Genomic DNA, 25,898 nt, shown 5'->3' with positions numbered 1-25,898 from the left:
TAAATTTACGATTAAAAGAAAACAATGTATTATGCTAGTACTTTAAAAGGGAATAAGGGAAAAGCCAGTCCTAACTATATAGATTTTTTTTTTTTTAACATAAATGGTTGCTATTTGGTGCTTTGCTTTTTTTACCTAGATGTCCTGGGCGTCTCTCCACGTCCACTTACAGACAACTGCCCAGGCGTTTTCCTGGCTGCAGAGATGATGTGGACTGAATTCATTTGGCCAATCCCCAGGCAACGGCCACTTAGGTTATTTCCCAAGTTTTGACACCACAAACAAAGCTGCAGTGAGTGAATCAGCTTGTCTAAACTTGTGTGTCTATGAAAACTATGTGGCAACACTTAAACAGATTGCACACGCAAAGCCTGACTTCTAACTCCTCTTGGGAATCAGAAGCTCTGCCTCCCTGGCCCACCTGCCGTACTTTGAGAAGCCCCACTGTCCCCATAGCCCTATTTGTCCATGAATTCCTGACTCGTTGTCTGGAGCCTGCTTGAGGGAGGCTGGGCAGGGTGTGAGCCACCAGGATTAAAGGTTGTTTGTAGCCTCTGCCTCCAAATAATTACCTGCAAAAGGGGACAAGTGAAGCTACAAAGATTCTAGTTTAAAAAAAGAAAAAGAAGCTCATTAAAGTTCCCTTAGGCGTCTCCAGAGAGAGCCCAGAGGGGCCCAGGAGACCAGAGTTCTGGTCCTGTCTGTCAAAAGAATTGGGCCACTCTCTGAAGGTCCCCTTCCTTGGTTTAATTCATCCAGCCCTGACTGTTTGACCTTGGCCAGGGCCTCAGTGACATCATCTGTGAAATGGGTACAGAATCCTTTGTGGGAGTCTGTAAGCTCAGCTTGTGTTTGGCAATATAGACGCATTGAACACAGTTGAAAAGCTCCTGGCCAGATGCGGTGGCTCACACCTGTAATCCCAGCACTTTGGGAGGCCGAGGCGGGCAGATCACATGGTTAGGAGTTCAAGACCAGCCTGGCCAATATGGTGAAACCCCCCTCTCTACTAAAAATACAAAAATTAGCCAGATGTGGTGGCAGGCGCCTATAACCCCAGCTACTCGGGAGGCTGAGGCAGGAGAATCACTTGAACCCAGGAGGTGGAGGTTGCAGTGAGCCGAGATGGCACCACTGCACTCCAGCCTGGGTGATAGAGTGAGACTCTGTCTCAGAAAAAAAAAAAAGAAAAGAAAAGTTCCCATGGGGCCACACTCTGCCTGGCCTTGACCCTCCAGCCTTTACCTCTCACCTCTGCTCCCTGCAGGCAAGCGCCTCCAGGAGTGGTGCTCTGTGATCCTGTGCTTCAGCCTCATCGCCCACAACCTGGTCCACCTCCTGCTGCTGGCCCGCTGGGAGCACACGCCCCTCGTCATAGTCGGTGTTGGTGAGTGCCCGAAGCACTGCTGCCTGCCTCAGCTTCCCTAGGGGCCAGGGACCCACCGGGTAACTGGCGCGTGCGCGTGTCCACATGTGCAGATGTGTGTGCTCGAGTCCAGTATGTGCCTTGGGTACCCTGCCTCCCTATTGCAGTCAGCAGCACCTCCCTATCGCAGTCAGCAGCACCTCCCTGCAGCCTGACACTTAGGCCTAAAACCTAAACATGATCCTCGGTTCCTCCCCCTTCCTCTTGCATTACACATCCAAACCATCAGCAAACGCTGTTAACTCTACTTTCAAACTGCATGAGGAGTACAGCCATGGCTCTGTACCTCCATGGTCCCCACGCTGGTCCAGCTACCATCCTCCCGCCTGGACTGTTTCAGGAGCCTCCTTCCTGGTCTCCCTGCCTTCACCTTTGCCCTGCACTGTCCAGTCTCCACACGGGTAGCTGGATCTGCTAGAGCCCCAGGCAGATCATGCCACTCCCCCACTCTTACCTGCATACACCTGCAGCCGTATAGCACACACGCTCCTCAGTGTACCTGCCCCAGCTTCCTCTCTCCACCCTCATGCTAGGTCACCCTGCACCTGCCATGCTGGCCCCCTGACTATGCCTCTGGCGCCTACTCTCAGATACATTCCTACTCAGGGCTTTTACATGTGCCATTCGCTGACTAGAACTCTGACAGTAGACACCTACATGGCTCACTCCAGGTCTCTGCTGAGAGGTCACCTCCTCTCAGCAGAGGAGGTGTGATTGCCCCACAAAAAATAGCAGCCCCGGCCAGGTGTGGTGGCTCATGCCTGTAATCCCAGCACTGTGGGAGGCCGAGGGGGGCGGATCACTTGAGGTCAGGAGTTCGAGACCAGCCTGTCCAACATGGTGAAACCCTGCCTCTACTAAAAATACAAAAATTAGCTGGCCGTGGTAGCAGGCACCTGTTGTCCCAGCTACTTGAGAGGCTCGGGCAGGAGAATCACTTAAACCCAGGAGGCGGAGGCTGCAGTGAGCCAAGATCACACCACAGCACTTCAGCCTGGGCAGCAGAACGAGACTCTGTCTCAAAATAGCAGTCCTGTCACACACCGTCCCCCTTTTCTGTTGTTACACTGTGTCCACAGTGTCTTTGTTTATCGTCTTATCTCTCCCAACTCAAATGCCAGCTCCCTGAGAGCAGAGATTTTTGTCTGTTTCATTCACTGCTGTGTCCCTAGCTCAAGCCTCAGACCTGGCACACAGCCGGTGCTCAGTATTTTTTGAGTCGATGAATGAATGAATGAGAGAGCTGTTGTTTATTAGTACCTCCTGGGTGTTTTCCATCGGTCACTTCTTACGCTAAGGTTGTCATCATTTTCCAGATGAGGAAACAGGCTCAGAGAAGGGACCAGTCCAGAGTCACACTTCGAGGCAGAGCACAACATAATTGTTAATACACTATCTGCACTCCCAGGCCCTGAGTGACTCAGTTTCCTTCCTCTCCATGCACCACCTGTCCCCTCCCAGTCCCCGACTTCCAGACTGAATGGGGCAGCTGTGCCCTTGGTCCTGCCTGGCCATCCCTAAGGGTTCAACTCCCACAATCTCATTAAAAGCATTCTAGCCGCCTAAGCCAATAGTGCTCAGGCCAGCTAATTGAACCATCTGGGTTTGGGATGGGGTTGGAATATGCTGAGGATAGGAGCCGGACCAGCTGGAGGGGAGACAGATGAACCCGTCCATTGCTGGGAAGCCCAGGCAGGAGCCAGGCGTGTCCCCTGCCCCCAGGGATGGGAGAGACCTGCACCCCAAGCCTCTCTGCTTCAAGCCCCATATTCAAGGGCAGGAATATAGACAGTCTGAGCTTTGCAGCCTCGTCTGGGGATGGTTACGAGCAGGCCTCTACAGACCTGGGTTCAAGTCCCAGTTCCACCACCTTCTGGCTCTGTGGTCTTGGGCAAGTGTTATTGCATCTCTGAGCCTCATTTTCCACAGTGTAAATGAGGCTGCTGGCAGTACCTGCCTCCTAGGGCTGTTGTGAAGGCAAAATGCAGGTGTGCCTAGGTGCTGAGAAAACCAGTGACTAAGCAGGAGCGGGGAGGGGACAGTACCTGCCAGACTACTGATCAAGGCTTGCACCTCAGCTCACTGGTCAGTTTAATGGCGGATGATTTGTGAGCACTTACTATGTGCCAAGCCCCATGCTGGGCACTTTTCACTCTTTGTGCCACCCTGGTGAGGAGGTTCCCATCACCATCTGAGAGGCTGCGTAAGTCGCATGTTGGTCCTCACTCAGGCAGCAGCAGAGTCTGAGATCGCAAATCCAGACCTGCCTGGCTTTCAAATGAGGACTTCCCCACCAGGGCCTGTGTAGCCTCCAGTTAACATTGGGAGGCCAGGCCGTTCCAGGCCTCTACAGGGGTAAAAGATGGGCTGGATCAGAGCCCAGGTGTGTGCTATGCAGGCTGGGAGGGTGGATGTCCCAGGCAGGTCACTGTCTCCCTTCCCTGGTTGGGACCTGAGCTTCCAGCCACAGCCCAGGAAATCTCTGGCTTTCCAGGCTGCACAGCACCAGCTTTCCCATCCCACACCTTTGCCTCTGGGCTGATAAGAGCAGACAATCGCCTGATAATGGTATTTGCACAGTCCCTAATCGATTTAAATATCCACCCTGATTTCTGTGTTAACATGCAGGTAGTAAGGGCACCATGCCAGCCTGCAAAGCCTGCCCCCTACCCCTCAGTATCTCCCCCAGAGCTTCCATTGTCCCAGGCAGGCCCCAGAAATCAAGGAAGGCAGAAGCACGGAAAGGTGTCAAGTCAATAAACACAGACACACATGACGCAGCACTGGGAAGCAAAACCAAGCTAAGAGGGTAGGCGGGAAAGGCCTCTCTGAAAAGGTGACGTTCGCACAGACACCTGAAGGAGGTGAGGGAGGGACCGTGCAGAGATCTTGGGGAGGGGCATCCAAGGCACAGGGAAGAGCAAATGCAAAGGCCCCGAGGTTGGTACATGCTTGGTGTGTTTGGGGAACAGAGCAAGGCCATTGTGGCTGGAGGAAATTGATCAAAGGAAAATTGTGGCAGCCCAGTGAGGCACTGGAAGCAGATGTTGTGGGGCCTTGAGGGCCGTGGTCTGGATGTGGGGTCATGAGAAGCCATTGGTGAGTTTCCCACAGGGAGCTGACATCATCTGATGCTGCAGGGAAGATGGCTGGGGGTGGGGACACCCAGGGAGGAGGCACCTGCCATGGTCCATCCACGTGAAGATGGCAGCCTAGACCCAAGGGCGGCCCAGACCTGGGTGGAGCAGTGGAGATGGTGATGAGTTGTCAAATTCTGGAGGAGCTGTGAAAGGTGAGCTGCCAGAATGTGCTTCCAGGTTGGCTGTGGAGGTGAGAGGGGGAAGAATTAGCCTGACTCTAAGGTTGCTCTCTTGAGAGATGGAAGGGATGAAGCTGTCATTCACAGACATGGAGAGAGGTCGGCAGAGCAGGCCTGAGGGAGATGCTTGAGATGGCCACTGGTGAGCTAAGGAGAGGTGTCGAGCAGGAAACTGGAAATCCAGGTCTGGAGGCAGGGAGAGGCAGCTGAAAATAGCAATCTGGGGGTCTGGCCGGGCATGGTGGTTCGCACCTTTAATCCCAGCACTTTGGGACGGCGAAACCCTGTCTCCACTAAAAATACAAAAATTTGCTGGGTGTGGTGGCACGTGCTTATAATCCCAACTACTAGGGAGGCTGAGACAGGAGAAGCGCTTGAACCAGGGAGGCGGAGGTTGCAGTGAGCCAAGATCGCACCATTGCACTCCAGCCTGGGCAACAGAGTGATACTCCCTCTGGAAAAAAAAAAAAGAAAGAGAAAGAAATCCGGGGTCATCTGTATCGAGATGGAGCTCCTTATCTCCTAGGCTGGCTGAGCACCCCCAGGGGCTGAGTCTCCCCTGTTTCCAGGCTGGGGAGGAGGAAGAGCCAGCAAGGGAGGCTGGGATGACGCTGCCAAGGAGGTCGGGGGAGAACCAGGGAGGTCGGGGGAGTACCAGGAAGGGCTTGCAGGGGCCAAGAGGAGAATGTGTTTCCAGGAGTCTTGGGGGTCAACTGGGAACAACCACCGAGTGGACCAGCAAGGTGGGCAGTAAAGGGACCTTCGGATTTAGCCACGTGGAGGTCAGCCACTTTGACAAGGACATCATTGTCATGAGTCAGTGGGTGAACAAGTGAAGGCGGTGGGAGCCCTGAGCTTTTGTTCCACGTGGAGAAGGAGGAGGAAGTGTCTGGGTTATGAGTTGGCCCTTAAAGGAGCAGTCAGAGTGCTCCATGGACCTTGGGAGAGGGCCCTCCGGGCAGAGGGCACAGTGAGTCCAGAGGTCAGGGATGAGGTCGGAGAAGTCCCAGGCTCAGGTCGTGGCCCGCCCTGTATGTGGAAGTGGAGTCTGGATTTGGCTGAGCTGGAAGGCAGGGAAGACAGGACTGGGACCCAGGGCCAAAGCCCATGGATTTGCCCTCAGTGCGTTCACTTGGCCCCTCAGCCACGCCTTCCGTCTCCATGCCAGGCCTTTGAGGTGGGCAGAGAGGGGTGAGGAAGTCCCAGCTGGGTGGCCTCTGGGAAAATGGAAGCCCCCGCAGGCCCAGAGACTACCTCAAGGTCCCCCGTGAATCAGGGGAGCCTGGGGAGAGCCGTCTCCCATCCCTCTCCTTGTCCCAGTGTTCTGCAGGGAGGGGTGGTAACCAAGCCGAAGCTGCCCCCAGGGGAGCCGGCTCCCAACCGCCACCACCCCAGAGCTGGGACAAAGAGGCTTCTGTGTGCCTGTCTGCCACCCCTGCCCCCATTGAAGCAGCCTCAGACAGCAGCCTGGAGTCACTGCCACCGGCAGAGGCCGCAAGATCACAGAGCCGGGGGGAGGGCTCCTCGTCTTCTAAAATAATTACTGCCTTCTGTCCAAAGCACACATCCCTCCCTGCTGGGCAGCCTGTGGGTGCCAGCGCTTGGCCGTTGGACCGATGGCAAGACTGAGGCTCAGCAGAGAGCTCACAGGAGCTGCGTTGTGGGGAATACTTGCTGTGTTGTGGGACGCACTGGGCTCTTTACCCAGCGGCCCAGTTTAGTAACTTCTCATAGTTAAGGAAGGTAAATGTCTCCATTCTCCATACCTGGGTGCGAAGGCTCCCTAACCCTAACCCTAAGGTTGCATCATCCTGAATGACTCTAGTGAGGCTCTGGTTACTCACCAGCAGCCCTGCCTTGCTCCTGCCACCCTGTGACCTCGGGGAGTCCTTACCCTCCTCTGGAAGGTCAGTATGGGGTGGGCTTGTGACCATGGACATGAAGTGAGATTGTGCACCTTTTGAAAAGTAGACTTTATTTTTTAGAACAAGTTTTCAATTTACAGAAAGATGGGGCAGATAGTACGGAGTCCCCATATGCCTGGGGCACACAGTTTGCTCTGTTATTCACATCTTACATTTTACATTAGTGGGGCACATTTGTTACAGTGTGTGCCAGTGTTGATACATTATCATGAGCTGGAGTCCACGGCTTATTCAGATTGCCTTAGTTCTTCCCTAATGTCCTTCTTCTGTACCTGGATCCCATCCAGGGTATCACATGGCCTTTAGTTGTCATGTCCCCTCTAGGATCCTCTTGTCCGGTTTTTTTTTTTTTTTTGAGCCAGAGTCTCGCTCTGTTGCCAGGCTGGAGTGCAATTGCGCAATCTTCCTCACCACAACCTCTGCCTCCCGGGTTCAAGCGATTCTCCTGCCTCAGCCTTCCGAGTAGCTGGGACTACGGGCACGCACCAGCACGCCCAGCTAATTTTTGCATTTTTAGTGGAGATGGAATTTCACCATGTTGGCCAGGATGGTCTCAATCTCCAGACCTCGTGATCCACCCGCCTCAGCCTCCCAAAGTGCTGGGATTACAGGCGTGAGCTCCCGCGCCTGGCTGGCCTTAGCGGTTTTGAGGAGTGCTAGTCAGGTGTGTTGTAGGCTGCCCCTCTGTTGGTACCTGTCTGATGCTTTTCTCATGATTGGACTGGGGTTACGGGTTATGAGGAGGAAGAGTTCAGAGGTGAAGTGCCATTTTCATCACATCATAGCAAAAGTACAGTCAACATGATTTATCACTGTGATGACTTTGATCCCCTGGCTAAGGTAGCAGATGCCAGAGTTCCCCACAGTCAAGTCTCGGCTGAGCGCGGTGGCTCACGCCTGTAATCCCAGCACTTTGGGAGGCACTTTAGGATTTGTGGGTGGGTTGCTTGAGCTCAGGAGTTCACTGGTCAGCCTGGGCAACATAGTGAGACCCTTGTCTCTACAAAAAAATTTTAAAATCAGCAGGGTGTGGTGGCGCATGCCTGTAGTCCCAGCTCCTCGAGAGTCTGAGGTGGGAGAATCGCTTGAGCATGGGAGCTCAAGGCTGTAGTGAGCTGTGAATGGCACCACCGCTCTCCAGTCTGGGCCACAGTGGGAGAGTCTATCTCAGAAAAACAACAAACAAAAGTTACTCTGCTCCCCCTGCCCCACCTTTTTTTTTGAGATGAAATCTTCCTCTGTCACCCAGGCTGGAGTGCAGTGACTCGATCACAACTCACTGCAACCTCAACCTCCCAGGCTCAAGCCATCTCCCCACTTCAGCCTCCAGCTAGGACCACAGGCACGTGCCACCACACCTGTCTAATTTTGTTATTTTATATACAGACAGGGTTTCCCTATGTTGCTCAGGCTGGTACTGAACTCCGGGACTCAAGCAATCCTCCCACCTTGGCCTCCCAAAGTGCTGGTATTATAGCGTGAGCCAATGCACCCAGCCTTCCTCCCATTTCTTTTTTTTTTTTTTTTTTTTTTTTGAGACAGAGTCTCACTCTGTCACCCAGGCTGGAGTGTAGTGGCACGATCTTGGCTCACTGCTACCTCCTCCTCCCAAGTTCAAGTGATTCTCCTGCCTCAGCCTCCCAAATAGCTGAGATTACAGGCCTACACCATCATGGCTGGCTAATTTTTGTATTTTTAGTAGAGATGGGGTTTCACCATGTTGGCTACACTGGTCTCGAACTCCTGACCTGAAGTGATCCACCTGCCTCGGCCTCCCAAAGTGCTGGGATTCCAGGTGTGAGCCCCATGCCCGGCCTCCCTCCTTTTTCATACTGTGCTCTCTTTGGAAGGAGGTCGCTGTACACAGCCCACACTTAAGGAATGGCAAGTTATGCTCTCAGTGATGCACTTTTTAACACTTCACAAAGCCCCAGTACACAGTGTTAACCCAAGTACTGTTTTCTCATCTGTATCATTTTTATTATTCTCATCTTTCTCATTATCTGTGAGGATTAAGTGTTTAGAATCAGTAAAGAGATAAGATGTGGCCTAAGCAAGGCCTTGGTGCCATTCAGGGATTAAAGGAGATAAAACATTTAAGGCGTTGGCACAGAGCCTGGTAGTTATAAGGACTCAATAAATACCTGGTTTGTTTTTTTTTTAAAAAAAGTAGTTGACATCTTAACCCAAAGTAAACGAGAGTGGATGTCTACCCATAGACTTGTACACCAGTATTCACTGCAGCAGATTCAAAATAACCCCAAACTGGAAACAGCCCAAATGGCCAACCATGGCCAGGTGGATCAATGCATCATTGTACATCCAGATAATGGGATACTCAGCCCTAAAAATGATGAACCACTGCTGATCCGCACGACTGCATGGCTCACGCTAGAAGCATTACACTAGTAAAAGAAGCCAGGCTCTAAAGAGCACCTACCATATGAATTCGTTTACATAAAGTTCTAGAATAGGCAAAATCGGCCCCTGCTGGAAGGAGGCAGCTCTATGGTTGCATGGAACAGGGTCGGAAGGGAGCTTAGGGGGACAGGAGAGCCAGCTGTGGAGCTGGAAATGCTTTCTTTTTTTTTTTTTTTTTTGAGATGGAGTTTTGCTTTTGATGTCCAGGCTGGAGTGCAATGGCATGATCTCAGCTCACCACAGCCTCCGCTTCCTGGGTTCGAGCGATTCTCCTGCCTCAGCCTCCTGAGTAGCTGGGATTACAGCTGTGCGCCACCATGCCTGGCTAATTTTGCATTTTTAGTAGAGATGGGGTTTCTCCACGTTGGTCAGGCTGGTCTCGAACTCCCGACCTCAGGTGATCCACTCGCCTCGGCCTCCCAAAGTGCTGGAATTCCAGGCGTGAGCCACCGCACCTGGCCTGGAAATGCTTTCTATCAGGGGTCAGCACACTATGGCCTGAGGACCAAAAATACTTGTAAACAAGTATTCTGGGAATGCTGTTGATGTCTGCCTTCACACTACAGCTGCAGAGTCGAGGAGCTGCAGTGGAGACTGCCTGGCCTGCAAAGCCCAAAATATTTACTGTCCATTTGTTTATTTATTTCTGAGATGGAGTCTCCATCTGTTGCCCAGGCTGGAGTGCAGTGGCACGAGGTCTGCTCACTGTGCCTGTGCCTCCCAGGTTCAAGTGATTCTCCTGCCTCGGCCTCCTGAGTAGCTGGGACTATAGGTCCGCGACACCACACCTAGCTGATTTTTTGTGTTTTTAGTAGAGACGGGGTTTCACCATGTTGGCCAGACTGGTCTCAAACTCCTGACCTCAAGTGATCCTCCTGCCTCAGCCTCCCAAAGTGCTGGGATTACAGGTGTGAGCCACTGCGCCCGGCCTGCCTGACCCTTTAAAGAAAGTTTGCCAACCCCTTATATTCTATGTAGGTATAGAATCTCTATCTTAACCTGGGGGGTGGTCAGACAGGTGTGTCTATGCGTAAAAAGGCTGTGAGCTGTGTAAGGCCTATGGCCTTTACTGTTTATAGGTTATATTCAATTATAACGTAAAATGAGCCAAGGTTTAGGGAGGGGAAGGGGCTTGTCCCCATCTCATCAGGAGCCCAGAACTCGGGGAACAAGGAACCTGAACTCTGAATCCCTTGTAAGGCCCTACCCTTATGACATCTAGTCACTTCTCCTCTGTAGCTATTTCTTTCATGAAGACAGAATTCATTCATTCATTCATTCATTTTTGAGACAGAGTTTTGCTCTTATTACCCAGGCTGGAGTGCAGTGGCGCAATCTCAGCTCACCGCAACCTCCGCCTCCCAGGTTCAAGCCATTCTCGTGCCTCAGCCTTCCGAGTAGCTGGGATTACAGGTGCCCACCACCATCCCTGGCTAATTTTTTAGTATTTTTAGTAGAGACAAGATTTCACCATGTGGGCCAGGCTAGTCTTGAACTCCCTACCTCAGGTGATCCGCCCACCTTGGCATCCCAAAGTGCTGGGAGGTGCGAGCTCTGCAACTCTGCACTGCACTCCAGCCCGACCTGAAGGCAGCATTTAGAGATGTCATTAGGCCGAGCTATGGGGACAGGACCTCAAGATACCTCAGTTGACCTCATTAAGCAAGTAAAGATGCTGAGGCCCCCAACACTTGATCTGGCTCTGTCATACCTCTTGGCCACATGGCCTTTTGTCCCTGCTGGTAGACAGAGGCAGTGCATACACAGAGGCAGTGCATACACATCCCAGAGTATGCAGTAGGGGCTGTAATAATGCCATGGACCTGCTGCAGTGCAGTTTAAGGACACAAAAGGGTGCTGGTTTTGGAGGCAGGTTGACAGGCCCCTTCCCATCCCATAACTGCCACTTCCAGGCCACTTGACTGGGAGGCAGTGGTTCAACTTCTCCAGGCCTCTTTCTTCATCCAAGAAGGGATGACAAATGAGGCCATCTCAGGGTATGACAAGTGCCATGAAATAAATGAAGCAGGGAGATGTGAGCGAGAGCAGCTGCCCGGAAGGATGGCTTTAGCCAGAAGGGTTGGCTGACCTTCGCTCTGCGCAAGAAGGCTGAGGAGGAGCCAGCACAGGGGATCTGGAGTGGGGGTGGGGTGCTGGGTAGAGGAACAGAAAATCCAGAAGCCCTTCTCGGGCTTCCACCTTCCTCGCCTTCGACACCCCCTCCCCTGCCCCTGGCCTGGGTCCACCCTCCCCATCACCAAGGAGCAGAGACTGCCCAGACCAGAGCAGGGCCACTGGGTGCACAGGCTCTGGGGCCTTGCTGAGTCCCAGCCCCTTTACCTCAGCCCAGCCACTATGCAGTGACACCCTTCAGCCTGTCCTGAGGCGTCTGTGTGCCAGGAGGTATAGCTGCCACCTGTCCCCACCTGCCCTCCCACCCTTATCACCAGGAACTTGCAGGTGCCTGCGTGAAGCTGTGCTGCCCCCACCCCCACCACCCCTCCTGTGCTTGGCACCTGTGATGGATACCACAGGGCCTCTGGAAAGTCTGCGCCCAGCGGCTGCCCCTCACCCCGGGCCCGGACGTCAGGATTGCACATTCACAGTGACTTGCGTGCTTACTTTTGTCCCTTCAACCACAAGTCTCACCCAGGAGGCATCCAGGGGCTTTTCTGCAGTCTCTACAGTACCCCAAGACCCTGGTCCCCTGTCACCAGGGGGCTGAGGGCACCAGCAGAACTCAGAACCTCGGACAACCAGTTGACACAGACAAACTGAGTCTGGGGAGGGGTTTATCTGAAGCCCCATGAGCCAGCGGGCTGCACGTGTCATCACTCACAGCCGCCTTCATCCTCTGCTGGATTTTACAGTGTTCCCATAGACATGAGTTTAGTGTCTGACATGTTTCTGTCCCTAGAGCTTATCACACAGTAGGCCTTTGTGGAGTATTGCTTAGTTGATTGACTAAATGACAGCAACAATAATATGGCCTGAGGGCTTACTGTGTGCCAAACACTGCACTTAGTAGTGCTCTACTGAGTTCTGAATAGGTGCCAGGAGCTGGGATGCAGCCACAAACAAGAGACTAAAGCCCTGGCCATGGTGGAGCCGACCTCCTTGTTGGGGGAGAAAATACACCAGCAAAAGAGCAGTCAGAGGTGCTGAGTGCTTGGAGAACAATATACATAGGAGATTGGAAATGCTGGAAGATGAGATGGTTACAATTTTCCATCAGGTGTCCAGGGAGGACATTTGAGTAAACATCTGAAGGAGGTGAGGAAGTAAGCTGTGTTGCATCTTAGGAAAGAATGTTCCAGGCAGAGGGAACAGCAAATGCAAAGACACAGAGGCATACAAGGGAAAGGTGATAAAGTAGGCCTGGGCTGCAGTGAAAGAGGAGAGTGATGGGAGGTGGCATGGGGTGGAAGCCTCAGTTTCCACCTCTATAAAGTGGGAATAAAAATGCTTCCAATTTCCAACAAATGGTGAGAATTCATGTAGCCTGTAAAGCACTTGTGCTTGGCATTGAGAAAGTGCTCATAAATGTTAGCATCATTCCCTTTTATTTTATTTTTTTTTCAAGACAGAGTCTCACTCTGTTGGCCAGGAAGGAGTGCAGTGGCACAATCTTGACTCACTGCAACCTCCATCTCCTGCTCAAGCAATTCTCCTGCTTCATCCTCCTGAGTAGCTGGGATTATAGGCGTGTGCCACCACACCTGGCTAATTTTTGTATTTTTGGTAGAGACGGGGTTTCCCCATGTTGGCCAGGCTAGTCTCGAACTCCTGACCTCAGGTGATCTGCCTGCCTCGGCCTCCCAAAGTGCTGGGATTACAGGAGTGAGCCACCGCGCCCAGTCACGTCATTCCCATTTTACAAGAGGAAGCTGGGCACAGAGAGGCTAAATAACATATGCAACGTCACAGCTAGTGAGTGCCAGAACTGGAATTTGAGTCCATATCTACTGAACCCTCAAGTGAGTGAATGGTGTTGGAGTCTCTTGAGGGCACCCTACTCAAGTTCCGAACAGATTGAGAACAGAAACAAGGAAAAGGCTGCTGGAGACCAAATAATCATGTTTATTGCTGATAAAAGCTGGAGGGGTGGGGGTGGAGCAGCGAGGCTTCTATCTGCAGGTAAGGTACATTCTTTCTTTTTTTTTGAGACGGGATCTCACTCTGTCGCCCAGGCTGGAGTACAGTGGTGATCTCAGCTCACTGCAACTTCCGCCTCCCAGGTTCAAGTGATTCAACTGCCTCAGCCTCCCGAGTAGCTGGGACTACCGGCGCATGCCAGCACGCCTGGCTAATTTTTGTAATTTTAGTAGAGACGGATTTTCACTATATTGGTCAGGCTAGTGTCAAACTCCTGACCTCAAGTGATCTGCCTGCCTCAGCCTCTCAAAGCGCTGGGATTACAAGTGTAAGGCACCGCACCTGGCCAAGGTACTTTCTTTCTAACACCAAACCCAGAAGGACATTGCTCCAGTTCCAGGCAGCACTGGTGCAGAGCAGGCTTCCCTATGTGGGGCAGAGAGAAGGGCACAGCCAGCTCCTAATAGGGAAAGGTTGGACTGATCTTGGCATGCCCAGTTTATGCTCTCCAGACTCTCCAGGCACATGAGTCTTGGCATCTCCCCTGGGGCACAGCAAGTGACAGGCAGGAGTGTTACGCCTGAGGTTCCATGTTCAGGGAAGAAAACATCCCAACTAGAGAAGAAGGGACACCTTCCCCTCCTAACAAACGAATGAGCAGGCAAGTGAGTCAATGAACGAGTGATTCTGATTGGGGGGGTGCAGGGATGTCCTCACCCTCTTCTTGTCCACAGTTGCAGGGGCTCTCATTGCTGACTTCTTGTCTGGCCTGGTACACTGGGGTGCTGACACATGGGGCTCCGTGGAGCTGCCCATTGTGGGGAAGGTGAGTATGTTGACCTAACCATGTCCTCAAGAAGGAGGTTGGGCTGTATGGCCTTGGGTGAGTCTTCTTTCTTCTCTGAGACTATTTCCCTATCTGAAAGATGGGAACCATCATTCCAGCCTGTCCCTTACCCCTGTCCTGCAAGACTAGAACAGGAGTCCTTGGGATTTTGGAAGCAAAAGCGTCAGGCTTGCAATGGTCCAAGATTTTAGATATGTGCCTGCCTCACCAGAACCCCTGAATTTGGGGGTGTCTTGCTTTTCCGTTGTCTCCCCTGCTGCTCCTTGCTGTTTTAACTTCATTTTATCCTGTATTAGTCACACTTTTTTGGTTTTGACAGAAAATCTAAACTGGCTTAGGCAAACAAGAGTACTGATTCATGTAACTGAAGATTTCAGGGTTAGGGCCAAATTAAGGTATGGCTGCATCCAGTAGGACAAAGAGACCACAGTCTTCAGGCTCTGTCTTCCTCCATCTCTGTCTCTACTTTACCCTCATGAGGTGGCCAGTGTGTGTGGTTTCTCACCGCCCAGAGACCCATCCTTCCAGCTTCCAGGAAAAGAGAATTGTCCTCCCGGGAGAACAACAGCATTTCTCCTTCCCGTAGTTTCTGACAACTGAAGTCCCATGGCTCACTCCCATTGGCCCAGATTGGGTCACCTGCTGGGCCATCAGGCAGTCACTGGCCAGAGGGAGGAGATGCTGTGATTGGCCGGGCCTGGTCACATGTTCTTTCTCAGCCAGGGGGCGGGGTCAGCCCTGTCTGAAGAGCTTGGACTAAGGAGGGGAGGCTGTTACCCCAGGAGGTGCAAGGTGTCCGGAGGGTCCCACCTGTTACTTGGAGGGACCTCCTCAACTGCCTTGGGTTGAGGAGTAAAGGCAGAGGTTGTCTCCAAGCCCCCTCACAGCACAGGTAGGGAGACTGAGACCCAGAGGCAAACAATGCCAACCCAGAGTCCCTCCAGGGTCATTTCGGCTCATCTCCCCAAAGGCTGGATGGGGTCTGTGTCCAGCAGTGGGTGGGGCGGGAATGTTCAGGCATCCTGGGTGGAGGGAACTTAGGAGCAAAGGTGGGAGGTGAGCCCAAGGTGAGTGGGTTTAGGGGGCCGTGGAGAGCAGCTAACCACCTTAGGCTGACTGCTGGAGCTGTGTCCCCCTCAACTCCAGGCTTTCATCCGACCCTTCCGGGAGCACCACATTGACCCGACAGCTATCACACGGCACGACTTCATCGAAACCAATGGGGACAACTGCCTGGTGACACTGCTGCCGCTGCTAAACATGGCCTACAAATTCCGCACCCACAGCCCTGGTGAGACGCCCAACTAGTGGTGGGCTAGGAGGGGGTCTTGGGGGCAGAGGCCCACCCCCAGGAGCCTTCTGGGGCTTATGTGTTTGGCTCCTTACGGTGTTTTAAAAGAGTTTTCATTCGTTGTCTTCATGTAAAATCAGGAAAGCTGACATAAAGATTGGGGTTTCCAGCTTCTCTTGCACAATCTGCTCTGGCCCCTCTGGGTCCATGTTCCCACCTGGCCTCACTGGGTGGGAGCTGAGCTGCAGCCACTGCCTTTAACAGGACGCGTCTTTCTAGTTTACCAACGTCCCCATATTCATTTGTGTTACCTGCCTGGCAGGGCTTCTGGGGTTTTACTACTGTGGCCTAGTGGAAAACGTCTAGGCTGTGAAAACAGGGCCTGCCTATTTTTAGAGAGACTTATCCCAAAGTAAGTGATTTCACCACTCTGAGCCTCAGTTGCCTTATCTGTCAGATGGAGGTAGAGTGGGGCCTGGTCCTTTTCCGGCACCTTAACACCCATTGGTTCTTCAGGCAGCCTCCCATGGGTAGAGGTGCTGAGGATGTGTAGTGCCATGTAGTGGGTGCTGTGGCACCCTGCCCATCCCCTTCCCTGGGGGTGCACCCATCCCCTGCTTCTGTGAGAGGTGGCTGCTGACAGCTCCCAGCTTCTCCAGGGATGGAGGGGAGGTGCCACCTCTCCCCTTGGGATAAGGCTGGAGCCAGTGACTAAAATGCCTCCGAAGCAGTCCTTTTGCCTCTGAGTGGGTCTAATTCTAAAGAGCCTCAGAGTTCCTTGCAGGAACAGGCTGAGATAGGATGCCCACCCCATCTTCGCGCTGCTCTTCCCCTGCCATATATTGCTTCCCTCCTTCCCTTTGAGGTTTTTTCCTGGAGGCTCCCTTGATAAATCACATATACAAGAACCTGTTTCAGGCTCCGCTCTAGGGAACCTGGGTGAAGTCATCATTCCCATTTTCCTGATGGGGAAACTAAGCCTCTAAGAGGTGGAGTCACCGACCCTAGCTCATACCACCAAGAAATGTCGGCAGGGGTCGGAACCCAGCTCCAGCTGACTGCAGTCCACATTCCTAGCCATTGCCGTGCTTACGCCATTGTCCTATTACGCCATTATGCCTGCTTCCTGAGCAGGAGGAAAGTCTGAAGCCCAGGGCTGCACCTGAGCTCTCCTGTGACCCTGCAGGGGGTGGGAGAGAATCCTGGGTGCTTGCCCAGCGCAGGAGCCGCCCAGGGGCAGGTGGTAAGGGCCTGTTGGGGTGGGTTCCCCATCCCGAGTGACAGCTGTGCCAGCCCCCCTCTCCCCAACCTGCAGAAGCCCTGGAGCAGCTATACCCCTGGGAGTGCTTCGTCTTCTGCCTGATCATCTTCGGCACTTTCACCAACCAGATCCACAAGTGGTCACACACATACTTTGGGCTGCCACGCTGGGTCACTCTCCTGCAGGACTGGCATGTCATCCTGCCACGTAAACACCATCGCATCCACCACGTCTCACCCCACGAGACCTACTTCTGCATCACCACAGGTGCGGCCACCAGTGGCGTGGAATGGGCTTTCCCCACCCCAACCACTGCACCATCTTCAGGGTCAGAGGGGCAGAGATCACAGCGGGAGGTCACACAGTCCTTGCCCTCTGGAACAGTTTCTCAGATCGTGCATTTATTGAGCACCTGCTGTGTGCCAGGCACTATTCTAGGTGCTGAGGACACAGTAAATAAGACAGACAAAGCCCTGTCCCCCGACTTCATGGCGTTGTGATTCCAGCCACTCATCATCCCGTATTTATTAAGTACCTACCACATGCCACAGTGCTCTGGGCTTAGGCTCCTGCAGCAAACAAAATAGCATGAATCAGCCGGGTGCAGTGGCTCACACCTGTAATCCCAGCACTTTGGGAGGCCAAGGCGGGTGGATCACTTGAGCTCAGGAGTTGGAGACCAGCCTGGCCAACATGGTGAAACCCTGTCTCTACTAAAAATACAAAACAAAAAGGCACCTGTACTCCCAGCTAGTCAGGAGGCTGAGGCAAGATAATTGCTTGAACCTGGGTGGCAGAGGTTGCAGTAAGCTGAAATCACACCACTGCACTTCAGTCTGGGTGACAGAGCGAGACTGTCTCGAAAAAAAAAAAAAGCACAGATCCTTGCCCTTGTGGCACTCACCATCTAGTGAGGGAGCTGGAACGAATTAATAAAATATGTAATGCAGCTAATGGTGCTAACTGCTATGAAGGAAAATAAAGCAGGGGCTGGGAGAAGGAATTGGGGGACTTTACCTCTTAAATGGGGTGGTCAGGGAAGGTGACACTTGAACAAAGACCCTGAGGAGCTGAGGGACAAAGCTGTGCAGACCTCTGTGGGAGGCACCCTAGGCAGCAGGAACAGTAGGTGCAAAGGCCCTGAGGCTGGCCTGTGCTTGCTTGGTGTGTTTCCGGAATGGCAGAGGCTCCTGACTGGAGTGGAGTTGGGGGCAGAGCAATGGAAGAGGGAGGAGAGAAGTGTGGGAGGGCCCTGCAGATAGATGGGCACAGATTAGAGCAAAGGAAACAGGAAGCACGCAGGCCAGAAGCAGGAACATGCCCGGTGCAGTGGAGGAAGGGAAAGCAGGCCCACATGCCATGTTCAGTTAGCGGCCAGTGTGAAAGCGGTGAGGTGAACGGGGGGTTTCTCTGGGGCCAGCTGGGCTGCTTTCAAGGTATCAGGTCGGGCCACCTCAGGCCTAACTCCCAGCTTCTAGGAAACTGGGCCTTTAGGAAACTCATAAACCTCCCTGGGGACTGCTTTTCTCCTCACAAAGGAGGACTGCAGCCCCCTCCTTCATATATCACCTTCTTAGGGCCATAGTGGGAATGGCAAATGCAGTGTTTGGTGTGTAGTAGGTACTTGATAAATTATAGCTACTATTTTTCTTGAAGTCTTTCTGGAAACAGAATTGAGAACCACAAAAAAAAATTCTTTTTCATGTTCTCAACTTGTGCTCCTCGAAGGGCAGGTGGAGGGATTAGAATTTAGGCTATTTAAGAGATGGATTAACTACTTAGGCAGGCCTGGGTTCCAATCCTGGTTTGGCCACCTGCTAACTGGGAAACTCTTCTCTAAGCCTCAGTGTGCTCATTTGGAAAATGGGACTGATACTAGTATCTACCTCATGGTGAGCTGGAAGGCTGTAAGATTGTGAGCAGTATTTATAGAGCACTTACTCTGCGCCTGGCTGTATTCTAAGCACTGAGGATCAGCAGTGAAAGGAATGGTGTTTTGCATTTTGGGGATGATGTTCCATTTGGGGATTGGGGGGTAAACAAACACAGAACAGGAAAATAGAGAATTAACGAAGATGGTTACAGGTTATCATAAAGGCTATAAAGAAATGAAAGAGGGTGGCCTGTCATGGTGGTTCACGCCTGTAATCCCAGCACTTTCGGAAGTCAAGGCGAGATGATTGCTTGAGCCCGGGAGTTCAAGACCAGCCTGTATAAAACAAGACCCATCTGTATTTAAAAAAAAAAAAAAGAAAGGCCGGGCGCGGTGGCTCAAGCCTGTAATCCCAGCACTTTGGAGGCCGAGACGGGCGGATCACGAGGTCAAGAGATCGAGACCATCCTGGCTAATACGGTGAAACCCCGTCTCTACTAAAAAAATACAAAAAACTAGCCGGGCGCGGTGGCGGGCGCCTGTAGTCCCAGCTACTCGGGAGGCTGAGGCAGGAGAATGGCGGGAACCCGGGAGGCGGAGCTTGCAGTGAGCTGAGATCCGGCCACAGCACTCCAGCCTGGCGACAGAGCGAGACTCCGTTTCAAAAAAAAAAAAAAAAAAAAAAAAAAGAAAAGAAATAGAGCCGGGTGCAGTGGCTCACGCCTGTAATGCCAGCACTTTGGGAGGCTGAGGTGGGCGGATCACCAGGTCAAAAGATCGAGACCATCCTGGCCAACATGATGAAGCCCCCATCTCTACTAAAAATACAAAAATTAGCTGGGCGTGGTCGTGCATGCCTGTAGTCCCAGCTACTCGGGAAGCTGAGGCAGGAGAGTTGCTTGAACCTGGGAGGTGGATGTTGCAGTGAGCTGAGATCACGCCACTGCATTCCAGCCTGGCGACAGAGTGAGACTCTGTCTCAAAATAAAAAAAGAAAGGGTAATGTGAGAAACCTGGGGTGCTGCTTGAGTGGGTGCTCAGGGAAGGATTCCTGGCAGAGGTAGCATTTGAGCTGAGTGATAAGGCCACCACAGTGCCTGGTATATAGTAAGTACTCAAATATAAGTAAGTGCCTGGTATATAGTAAGAAAGCAGATGAATATGGGGGTTGGAGGCCTGAGTAGCCCCCGGCCCATTGTTAGGAGGCCCCTACTTCCACTTCCTTGGCTGGCCCTGTGTCCTATCCTGTACTGACTCACTCCTCATTGGGCCCCTCCAGCCCAGTGAAGGTCAGCTCTCTCCCAATGTCCCCTTGACTCTCTCCCATTCAGTCTCCCGCTGCCATTTCTACTGCAGGCTGGCTCAACTACCCTCTGGAGAAGATAGGCTTCTGGCGACGCCTGGAGGACCTCATCCAGGGCCTGACGGGCGAGAAGCCTCGGGCAGATGACATGAAATGGGCCCAGAAGATCAAATAACTTCTCTGAGCCTGCTACCTGGTTGCCAACCTTCCCTAGCCCCCAAACCGAAGCCATCTGCCAAATTCCAGCCTCTTTGAGCTGGCCCCTCCAGATGGAGAGGACATCTCCTGGGCTGGGCCTGGGTACCCCCAGCCCACCCCTCATGACAGAATACTTGAGCCACTGATTTTTAATTTCCTTTTTTTGTTTTTTTTCCTCGGCCCCTCCTCAGCCACCTGAGCTGCTCTGTCTATAAGCCTGACTCTGCCAGCCTCCCTTGGTAGAGAGGAGGCTTATCCACTCCCTGCACGCCTGCCGCCCCTGCCCTGCTGGGCAGCCCTTCAGTGTGGCTGGCGTTGGGGCCACTGAGTTGCCTCTATCTTTCCCTCCTTGTCTGGCCCCAGTGGTCTGGGGAGCCCCCAGGCACACCTAAGCGTCGCGGAGCATTATTCTGCCACGGCCCTGCATACTGACCCCGGAAGGCTGGACAGCCCCAGCCACCACCTTCAGCCTAGCCTGTCCCCCAACGATGGCGAAGCTCAGCAGGGGTCTGAGGGTAGCCGGCCAGAAGAGGCTGGCACCTCCTGCCCACGTCTAGACCCCTACTTCTCTGCTGCCCCCACCCTGCCAGAGCTGATGTTTCCAATACCAGGATATCTTCACAGGGCACAGCCCCTGCAGAGGGTCTTGGTTATTTGGAAGAGGACACAGTATCCCCTCTGGCCAGAGTACGTCAGAGAAGGAAGAGTAGGGCTTTTTTGTTTCTGTTTTTGTTTTTTTTTTTTAAAGGTGCTTGCTTGTTTAATGTAAATAATAGAAAGCCTTAATATCTTTTCTGTAACACGGAGTAATATTTTAATGTCATGTTTTGGATGTACATAATATATTTATAACAAAGCAGCAAGAGTCTACTTAACCTTGGCTGCCTCGTGGTGTTTCCTGGCTGGGTGGGGTGGGGGGGTTATCAAGGAGCCTGAGACGTGAGGCCCGACACTCCATTCCAAGCTCCCCCTAACCCGGGCCTCAGGATGAGACCTGTCACCTAAGACAGTGAATTAATGTTGACATCTGCTCCAAAGCCTTTTGGAGGGGATTGGGTGAGGACAGTGGTCTTTCTTATTGATCATGATGATAAAGTAATGATGGCTGATCCCTGTTTGTGACTTCCGTCTGCAAATATTCACTGGTACCTGGTGTGTGCCAGGCTCTCTCTTGTACACAGGTACAGCGGTGAAAGAACCAACAAAGACCTGTCCTGGTGGGGCTGACCTCCTGGGGAAAGAGTCAATAAACAAATAAATGCACATGGAAATTCAGGTGGTGGTTTGTGAAGAAAATCAAACAGGACAGAACCACGTTGGAAAAGCAGGGTCAGTGCTGCTTTGGCAGAGTGGTCATGAAGAGCCTCTGAGCTGAGACCTGGAGGAGGAGAGGAGGCCAGACAGGAAAGAAGTGAGGGAAGAGGCCTCTTTATGGGACAGCAAGTACACAGGCCCTGAGGCAAGAACAAGCTTGGGGCCGGGCGCAATGGCTCACACCTGTGATCCCAGCAGGGAGGCTGAGGTGGGCGGATCACCTGAGGTCAGGGGTTCGAGACCAGCCTGGCCAACGTGGTGAAACCCCATCTCTACTAAAATATACAAAAATTAGCCAGGCATGGTGGCAGACGACTTAATCCCAGCCACTTGGGAGGCAGAGGCAGGAGAATCGCTTGAACCCAGGAGGCGAAGGTTGCAGTGAGCCAAGATCGAGCCATTGCACTCAAACATGGGGGATAAGAGCGAGACTTCGCTCAGAAAAAAACAAAAAACAAAAAACAAGCTTGAGATTTTAAGAGACGGTGAGGTAGCCACTGTGGCTGGACTAGAATGAGCTAAGAAAAAATGGAAGACAAGGTTGGGAAAACGTGGACTTTGTTATACAGAGACTTATAGGCTAAGGTGAGTGGGGAGCTGCTGGTCATTTTATTTATTTGTATTTATTACTATTTTTTTAGAGACAGGGTCATGCTCTGTCACCCAGGCTACAGTGCAGAGGTATAATTGCTTACTGCAACCTTGAACTCCTGGACACAAATGATCCTCCTGAGTGGCTGGGACTAGCACGTGCCACCACACCTGGCTTAGGTATATATATATATTTTTTTTTTTTTTAAGAAATGGGATCTCACTATGTTGTCCAGGTTGGTCTTGAACTCCTGGCCTCAAGTGGTCCTCCCACCTTGGCCTTCCAAAGTACTGGGATATGAGCCACTGCACCTGGTCAGGACATTGTAGACAAATTAGTAACTTGTTATTCGTTGAATAAGTAATTATAAGGCATCTCCTATGAACTAGGTACTGTGATTCTGTAGTGAACACTACAGACATAGTCAATAGCTAGTCTAGGCTAGCTAGTTTCTGCAATATTAGCCAGAAAAAAGAAAGCCTGTTGGGGACAGGGAAATGCCTAAAGGACTCCAGAGCAGTCACAGACAATGACATTTCTGAGTAGCTGGGATTACAGGCGCCCGCCACCACGCCCAGCTAATTTTTGTGTTTTTAGTAGAGATGCGGTTTCAGCATGTTGGCCAGGCTGGTCTTGAACTCCTGACCCTAGGTGATCCACCCACCTTGGCCTCCCAAAGTGTTGGGATTACAGGCATGAGCCACCATGCCCAGCCATGACATTTATTTTTTAAAATGTGATCCATAATGCCATTTTCCTTTGCCCACCACTAGACTTTTGTGACTGTGCCTGAGGGCACCACACAAGGAAGGGTATTAGAATTCGACAATTCATAAATGACAGAAAATTAAAGCAAACAGCTAAAATAATTGTATCAGCTCATGAAACGGAAAAGTCCACAGGTGTTCTTACTTAAGGTTTGGCAGGACCCAGGGGCTCACATGATTCATCAAAACGTAGTCTCCCTAAGCTCTGTTTTTCTGAGTTGAGACTTGCTAGACCAGCTCAGCAATCTCAGTTGAAAGTGCTTTCCCAATAGTTGCAGTGGAAGTCCCAAGGCAGGCTCTCATTGGTCTGGACTGGGTCATGTGCCCACCCATGAACCAATCACGTTGGCCAGTGGGGTGAAACGCTTTGGTTGCCCAGGGCTGAAAAATGTCCATCTGGATTTGCAGGGTTGTGCTCACCACTTCCTAAGGCACTGCTACAAAAAGAAGTCAATGGTGGATGGGACAGGCAGCTAAATTCTTTTAGAGGCCAGAGGAGTAGCCTCGTGACTGTGGTGTTGGTTTCCAGGCCCCACCAATCTATGTCAGTTCCCCTGGAGCCGACAAAACCCCTCAGCCTGAGTCCAGAGAGGTAAAGTGACTCCCCCAAGGTCCCACAGGTAGTAAGGGTAGAGCAGGCCTCAGACTCAGACCATTTCACTTCTGCATCCTGGGGGCTGGAAAAAAAGTCCTTCTCAAAACCAGAAGGTGTGCTGCATTGGGTCTGAGAGTGTTGGGGCCACTTGTGAGATCAGGGACTTGCAAACAAGTGCCTATGAGGGCCAGACAGGGAAAACTGCTACTTAATATTACTGAGCACTTAACTTTGCGTCAGACTGTACAGAGAGCTCTGGCACCGGTCCTGTCAAGCAGTCCCTGCCACTCTGAGAAGTGAGTACTCTTTGCACCATTTGCAGATGGGGAAACTGAGGCACAGAGGTCATGTAATATGCCCAAGGTCACAGAGCTGGTAGATGGCAGAATCAGGATTTGAGCCAGCGTCTGACCCAAAGCCCCTGTGCTTTAAAGCTCCCATTGTGGAGAGGGAGGTAAGGCAGGTGGCAGGTGAGAAATGTGTCCACTATGAGGCAATGCAGCATGCCTGAGAAAAGGGCCGCTGACGCTGGGGACTGGGATGACCTGGAGACATCAGGCCCAAAGGGCAGCTGCTACTCACAGCAGTTGGTTAAACAGGAGCCAGAAATCTAAACTTTAAAAATGCTGGCTCCGTGTTTAAAACGTACTGTGGGCAAAACAAAATGGGTGCATGGGCCAAATGCCTGCAGCCTTCCTCCCAGCTGCTGCAGGATGGCTTGGTTTTAGGTGGGCATGTGCTGCTATCTGGTGGTGGCACAGGGTAGTGGCATGCAGGGCTAACAGATGGGTTTCCAGCTCCAGGGGAGCTGTAGTGAACTTGAATAGCCCTCTGTGCTTACTGTTCTTTAGAGGCGGCTTGGGCACACACCTTAGGGCACCTGCCCCCAACTTCAACTCCGTCACCGCCCCCTTTTTTTTTTCCCTGAGACGGGGTCTCGCTCTGTCACCCAGGCTGGAGCACAGTGGCATGATCTGCACTCACTGCAGCCTCAACCTCCCAGGCTCAAGCAATCCTCCCACCTCAGCCTCTCGAATAGTGGGGATGACAGACATGTGCCACCACCCCCAGCTAGTTTCTTTTTGTATTTTTTGTAGAGACAGGGTTTCACCATGTTGCCCAGACTGGTCTCGAACTCCTGAGCTCAAGCGATCTGCCCACCTCGGCCTTCCTAAGTGCTGGGATTACAGGCATGAACCACTGCGACCAGCCAACCCCCCTTTTGATCAACCAAAAATATTTTCAAGCTACCCATATATACACATATATGTATGTATATACCCTTTTTTTTTTTTTTTTTGCAATAGGTAATGCTTGCATAGGTAAAGAATAAGATCATGCCAGGCGCAGTGGCTCATATCAAATAATATAAAAGGGGCTAGAGTATGGATCAGCTGACCCTGGACAGTGGGCCAAATCCAGCCCACTTGCTTTTCTATAGCTCAGAAGCTTTTGTGGGTTGTTTGTATTTTAGAGACAGGGTCTTGCTCTGTTGTCCAGGCTGGAATGCAGTGGCACATTCACAGTTCACTGTAACCTTAAACTCCTGGGCTCAAGAGATCCTCCCACCTCAGCCTCCTGAGTAGCTAGGACTACAGATGGACACCACCACATCCAGCTAATTTTTTTTTTTTTTAAGAGATGGGGTCTTGCTATGTTGCCCAGGGTGGTCTCAAACTCCTGCCCTCAAGTGATCCTCCCACCTCAACCTCCCGAAGCACTGGGATTACAGGTGTGAGCCACTATGTCAGCCATGAGCATTTTTTAAATGGCTGAGGGAGGGGGAACAATATTTCCTAACACAGAAAATTCAAATTCCAGTTTGTAAACCTGAATTGGCACACAGCCATGCCCCTCATTTACACATTGTCCAAGGCTGCTTTTGCACTGCAGCAGCAGAGTTGAATAGTTGCATCGGAGACCACATGGTCCACACAGCCTAAAATATTTACAATCTGGCCCTTTACAGAGAAAAGTTACCAACCTCTCTCTGGTCTAGAATGAAGAGTAAATTGCTCCCCATTCATGTTCCCTCAGGTACTCAGTTCCCCTCCCTAGAGGCCATCACTTTGACAAGACACTTGCAATGCCTTATGTAGGCAGAGGGGTATGTCTGCCCCACTCCTTTTCACACAATATGTAGGATATTATGCACACAGTTCTGCACCTTGCCTTTTTTCACTTAATATATTTTGGAGATAGTGTTATCATCAAGTGCTCACAAAATGTTATTATTGTTTACAGCTGTATAGTGTTCCAACTTCAGGATGGAATGGATCTGACTTTTTTTTTTTTTTTTTTTTTCCTGAGACAGAGTCTTGCTCTGTCACCTAGGCTGGAGTGCAGTGGCACGATCTCGACTCACTGCAAGCTCCACCTCCCGGGTTCGCGCCATTCTCCTGCCTCAGCCTCCCAAGTAGCTGGGACTACAGGCGCCCGCCACCACGCCCGGCTAATTTTTTGTATTTTTTAGTAGAGACGGGGTTTCGCCATGTTAGCCAGGATGGTCCTGATCTCCTGACCTCATGATCTGCCCGCCTCGGCCTCCCAAAGTACTGGGATTACAGGCATGAACCACTGCAACTGGCCTTTTTTTTTTTTTTTTTTTTTTTGAGACAAGGTCTTGCTCTATTACCTGGGCTAGAGTGCAGTGGTGCAATCCCAGCTCACT

The 25,898-nt window shown here is 51.8% G+C and overlaps 1 protein-coding gene and 1 long non-coding RNA gene across 3 annotated transcripts in view; one reads left to right on the top strand and one right to left on the bottom strand.

The window, feature by feature from the left end:
• TMEM189 (transmembrane protein 189) overlaps nt 1–21,721 on the top strand; it is a 30,519-nt gene extending 8,798 nt beyond the window's left edge. The window contains exons 2-6 of one of the 2 annotated variants that reach the window (XM_033186712.1): nt 1,268–1,387; nt 13,921–14,012; nt 15,180–15,324; nt 16,640–16,852; nt 19,815–21,721. In XM_033186712.1, coding sequence (XP_033042603.1) covers nt 1,268–1,387; nt 13,921–14,012; nt 15,180–15,324; nt 16,640–16,852; nt 19,815–19,936 — 692 coding nt within the window. In that variant the 3' untranslated portion in view covers nt 19,937–21,721. The remainder of the gene's footprint in view (nt 1–1,267; nt 1,388–13,920; nt 14,013–15,179; nt 15,325–16,639; nt 16,853–19,814) is intronic. The other variant, XM_033186713.1, reaches the window with a different exon arrangement.
• On the bottom strand, nt 99–25,574 carry LOC117068912. Its single transcript, XR_004431291.1, has 2 exons — nt 25,511–25,574; nt 99–192 (listed from the first exon to the last, which is right to left on the bottom strand). It is a non-coding gene; the product is annotated as an uncharacterized LOC117068912 (long non-coding RNA).
• Between the last annotated feature and the right edge of the window lie 324 nt (nt 25,575–25,898).

The sequence above is a fragment of the Trachypithecus francoisi genome, unplaced genomic scaffold (assembly GCF_009764315.1).
Source record: "Trachypithecus francoisi isolate TF-2019V2 unplaced genomic scaffold, Tfra_2.0 Lachesis_group21, whole genome shotgun sequence".
NCBI lineage: Eukaryota > Metazoa > Chordata > Mammalia > Primates > Cercopithecidae > Trachypithecus > Trachypithecus francoisi.
This window is presented reverse-complemented; position numbering and strand designations above follow the sequence as displayed.